Source organism: Penaeus chinensis, chromosome 8, assembly GCF_019202785.1.
Source record: "Penaeus chinensis breed Huanghai No. 1 chromosome 8, ASM1920278v2, whole genome shotgun sequence".
NCBI lineage: Eukaryota > Metazoa > Arthropoda > Malacostraca > Decapoda > Penaeidae > Penaeus > Penaeus chinensis.
The window spans coordinates 16,627,807-16,632,806 of record NC_061826.1 but is presented as its reverse complement, the minus strand read 5'-3'; the positions used below and the strand labels follow the sequence as shown (position 1 = coordinate 16,632,806).

The 5,000-nt window shown below is 31.7% G+C and overlaps 1 protein-coding gene across 2 annotated transcripts in view; it reads left to right on the top strand.

The window, feature by feature from the left end:
- Positions 1 to 3,883, top strand: part of LOC125028297 (hsp70-binding protein 1-like) — a 3,908-nt gene extending 25 nt beyond the window's left edge. Inside the window, exons 1-7 of one of the 2 annotated variants that reach the window (XM_047617742.1) lie at positions 1 to 120; positions 295 to 469; positions 929 to 1,109; positions 1,240 to 1,461; positions 1,757 to 1,912; positions 2,546 to 2,760; positions 3,077 to 3,883. The exon at positions 1 to 120 is cut by the window's left edge and continues 25 nt beyond it. In XM_047617742.1, coding sequence (XP_047473698.1) covers positions 338 to 469; positions 929 to 1,109; positions 1,240 to 1,461; positions 1,757 to 1,912; positions 2,546 to 2,760; positions 3,077 to 3,148 — 978 coding nt within the window. In that variant the 5' untranslated portion in view covers positions 1 to 120; positions 295 to 337 and the 3' untranslated portion in view covers positions 3,149 to 3,883. The remainder of the gene's footprint in view (positions 121 to 294; positions 470 to 928; positions 1,110 to 1,239; positions 1,462 to 1,756; positions 1,913 to 2,545; positions 2,761 to 3,076) is intronic. The other variant, XM_047617743.1, reaches the window with a different exon arrangement.
- Positions 3,884 to 5,000: the final 1,117 nt, after the last annotated feature.

Here is a 5,000-nt window from a genome sequence, read left to right as displayed (position 1 = left end):
CCCGTTTTCTCTATAAGCAGCAGTCACTACGTGCTTGTACCAGTGAAGAGACGACCGTCGTTAAAATAGCTACGGCACCTTTAATCTACAATATATTGTCATTTTTGTGAATTGCGGAAGGTAAGTGACGTGTTTAACTTTCTATTGAATATTTTTGTAAATAGTATAACACGTTTTTTATAAGTGTCAAAGGTAATAAACCGAGGAAAAACACATGGTAAAGGTTGCAGCGCTAAGGTGTTGGCCAGTTCCGGACTTCATCACTTTTTTATCGAATATCTCTCACTTCTGCAGTGGTACTTAAACATTTCAAGTTCGTGACAGACCAGCCGTAACCATGTCAGACAGTGGGAATAACCAGGATCCCCGACGGCTACGAAATATGCAAGGACTCCTGAACTTCTGCACGGAGATCACAGCTCGCGAGGACACCACAGTTCCTTCGCAAATGAGTGGGATGGATCCTGAGGTGAGGGAATTTAAGTAATTACTTTAATGCCCCTGGGATTGGAGAAATTGTTATTATTCTTTACCAATTTTGAATACCATGTAGCTAAATGTAAATGTAATGATTTACTCTATGAATTTTATGATTATTTTCTTTCATGTTATGGAAGTATCCATCATATTTGCCATATATCTAGACACATGTTAGGGGTACTGAATCTCTTTTAGCCCATGCCGAGTGCCAAAGGATGGAGGTCACTTCTGTTTTTTGACATTAGGCCTTTGCCACTAATGGGTTAGCCATAAGATTGTGGGCCTTCCATAACTAATCCAATTACTTTTAGCAAATTGGTGATATATGCAGTTAGTAATACTTATTCTTTATAAATCTTTTAATTTTTGAATTATGTAAACTATTTGATGGTATGGAATAAGCCCTGTTGTTATGCTTGTAACTAAAGTGATGTAATTTATTGTACAGCGCCGAGCCTTTCTGGAGGAAGCGCTGTCAGGAATGACCATGAATGTGGCCAAATTACTTGCTGAAGCAGTCCAAAAACTTTTAAGTGAAGCTGTTACAATGCCAGAAGAGGATGTAACAGAGCAGGAGGAAGCTATTCTGCAAATTGAAGAACATGTGGATGACCTGAATTATGCAATGGGTAATTGTTCAGAAAATGATTACTTTATTAGAATTTTTATTTTATTCAGATTATCATGGCTGTCAAAAAAAAACTATACTTATATATATGATATGCAGATGCCTATCAATGACATTAATTTTCATTTCAGACTTCTATAAAATGGGTGGATTTCCAGCTTTACTGAGATGTTTGAATTCTCCCCATGTAAGTCTTCGAGTTGGAGCTGCTGGATTGATTGGTGATGTATGTCAGAATAATCTTGTGTGCCAAGAAAGTATGCTTTCTTTAAAGGCAATCCCACTTCTTCTGGAGATGATGGACACTGACACAGATAAACAAGCAAGAGTAAAAGCTCTGTATGCTATTTCATGTAAGTAATGATTCAGATTTACCTCCTTGTACTTTTTTTTTATCAAAGTTTTATACTAAATTAGTATTACAGAATTTTTTTTTTAATTAGTTTTTACACAAATACTACTTCAGTTGCTGAAGAATTTATGACAGGATAAGACTGGAATGTATTAGGGAAATAATTAATTTCCTGTTCAAGGAATAAACAATTGGATAATTGTTAATAAACTTTCTTATACCCTTTTACTCATGTGATTAACCAAGTTTCATATTCGTTTAATTTCAAATGATTTTATTGATTATATAAATTACAGGTCTGATCAGAGATTTCCCAAAAGGTGAAGAAAGTTTCTTGAAAGCAGATGGGCTCTCCTATTTAATGCGTTCAATGCAATCAGGCATAGAGAAGTTGATTGTGAAGTCAACATTCCTGTTAAATAACCTCGTCAGAAACAATGAATCGTATATTGGTAAGTCTTTTAGTTGTTCGCTTTTGTTATGATCATTCATTAAATTATTTTTAGGGGAAAGATACACACATAATTAATTGCCTAGTATATATTTTCTTTAAAATTATTATTTTAGTTTTTTGCTTTTATTGCATCTGATAAGGAATTCTTGACAAACTTGAACACAAGTAATTGATTCTTTTTCCCAGTATATTCTTGTCAATTACTATGTCAATTCATTTGCTTTTTTACTGTATCTGATGAGTAACGCGGACAAGTTTAGAATTTCACATTTTTATTATGTTTCTCTTATAGCAACTTTTCTTTTTATCTGTGTGTAAATAATATTGTGTAGATTTTTGTTTATAGTTTCAATATAGATTATAGATATATACATATTTTTTAGAATATTTTTTATGTTAAATATGAGATTGTAAAAGTTCAGAAAAGTTGGAATTTTTGGAATACAAGGAAATTGTGTGATATGTGTGCCTTTGGTGCGTATACATATAAAGAAATAAAATTACATTTAAATTGAAAGTAGTCACAAAACTAATCTCTATTATTAGTATTGATGAAATTGAGATGTGAAATAAGAGAGCAATATGGACATTCATGTATCTAAAATCACATTGTCTTTTTTTTTTTTTTCAGACACTGTTCTCTCTATGGGATATGTTGAACAGTTAGCAGTAATTCTTGGCAATGAAGACACAGACAACATTTCCCGAGAGCATTGTACTGCGGCAGTCTATGGGTTGGCATCATCTTATCCACAGGCACTTCAGGATGCTCTAAGACCAGAATTGGGTCTACCACAGCTTTTACGATCAAGATTAAGTGCAATTAATGGGAAAGAGGAATTTCAGGTAAGTTCTGTTAAAGTAAAATTGCATAAACTGGCAGCATAAATTAGGAAGTTAAAATTTGAAAGTTACAGACATTTCTCTTTTGGGCATGATTCCTAAGAATACTTTTTTTTTTCCGAAGCAAGATGTTCTTGATAAGTGATTTGTTGATGACTGTCAGGTTAAAGTTGGTAATCATTTGGTAATTCATTGGTTGCTGATAATAAATATATTAAATACAGGTATTTTATTTACACATTCAGTTCTATAAATATAGTGATATTTTGAATGAAAAGTACACAGAATATTATTAAATATTGTCTTTCTTTTCTTTCAGGAAGAGGAGAATCATATTCATGATTTGCTAAATCTCTTTCAACAAGGGGATGATGACGATGAACACAGATAGCTGTTATATTTGTAAGGATTACTAGAAATAAAAATTCAATTTTATGAACTTTTTATTCAAACAGTTGCCATGTCATGTAAAAGGAGGCCTTTTAGGGCACTAGCATCTGTCACATCTTTGTTCTAATCTGAGATCTTTTATAAAATGTTCATGTTTCACTTTATTAGCATATTTGTAGATGGTATGTGCAGTAAAGTGCAGACTTTTCTGTATATTACAGTAGCAACACAAAATATTCCATTGGTTCATTAGACCCTGTATTTGTAATACCTGTATGTCATTTTAGCTTGTAGTTTAAGAGAAATTTCAAAGTATAGAATGTTTTCTCTATTGTGTTAGTATGTTGGTATAAAAGTAATTAATTAAAAAATGTTTTCTGGAGATGTTTATGTAAATAGAATAGGAAGATTTCAATAACTGGATCAGAATTTTATGTGACCGTGATACAAATGTACAAAACGAGTAATTGTCATATGACCTTTCAATTTTATATATGAATTATATTATGAATACTGGATCTGTACAAACTATAAAAAGAAAGGATGAAAAGATGAACATCTGGATTATTGGTGTATTTCCAGGTAAAGACAATTTGTAATTTTTGAAGTGAATCTCTGTGAAAATAGAGTAGGTGATCATACCCAAGGAATGTATCTTGGACACCAGCTTTTACTGAAAAAAAATATATATTTTTTTTTTACTGCTTGGAATGATAATTATAAATTAAGACTTTCAGTTACATACTTTTTTTCAACCTAGAATGAAAAGGGGAAAATCGACAAAGTGTGTATATTGAAACCACAGATCAAAAATTAGAAAACAAGTAATTTCTAATCTAAAAGAAAGATATACAGGCATAGGAAATTTATGTAGTTAATTAGTTATTGGTCAGATCAGTGTTGGTAAGAACAGACAAGTACCTGCTAATTTTTACAAAGTAAAATAGTCATGTAGAGAAACCATTGTGATAAGAGAGGCTACTGAAGAAAAGTGTAGATGTACAGAAATATATCACCAGGTCAGGTATTAACATTATTTATTTTTGCTCATATAAGTTATACATTATCCTGATGGTTGATACATTTGTTGTAGCTTCTTGGTTTCCAATAGTTTATTCTCTATTAAGAAGAAAAAAATCGGTGAACTACGGTTCTTAGTTATGTTCTTTTGTGTCCATATATAGGACAAGGAATGAACCTGCTTCTGCTTAAAAGGCCCAGAACCATTTCCATCTATGCTTTTATGGGATTACAACCATTCTCATCTAATATTCATGAACACAAAGTAAATGTAGAGTAAATTTGGTTGATGAAGATGAGTTGAATGAATACTATTGCAAGAAAGCAAACAGTTAACTATTATAAGTCATGGAATATGTTTAAATGCATTAAGGTTTCTCTAAGACAAATAAGTGTAATGCAGAATGGGTAGATTGTGAAAAAGAACTTTTCTTCATTCTCACCTTATACCAGAATTGCAACATTTAAAGTAAATTACCTGCACAAAGAGGCAAATGAATACAGAATTGGAACATAATGTCCTTTGACATCAAAACTTGTTTTACTTAATTTTGGTTACATTCAATCTTAATATGGGTAGCCTTATAAAATTTATAATTACAATGAATATGAATTTTTTTGTAAGGAAACTGCTATTTTCATATAAGTGGTATAATAATGGAAATGAAATATATGGTGATGATCATTACCACTGCTATCAGCATCATTATTATTGTTAGTACAAAACAGCGATATTACTAGTATCACTCATCATTCTCATTACCATCCATATACTCTCTCCCCTCCTCATCTTTCAGTATTTTCACTGACTCCAGCATTTCACAATCTCTGAT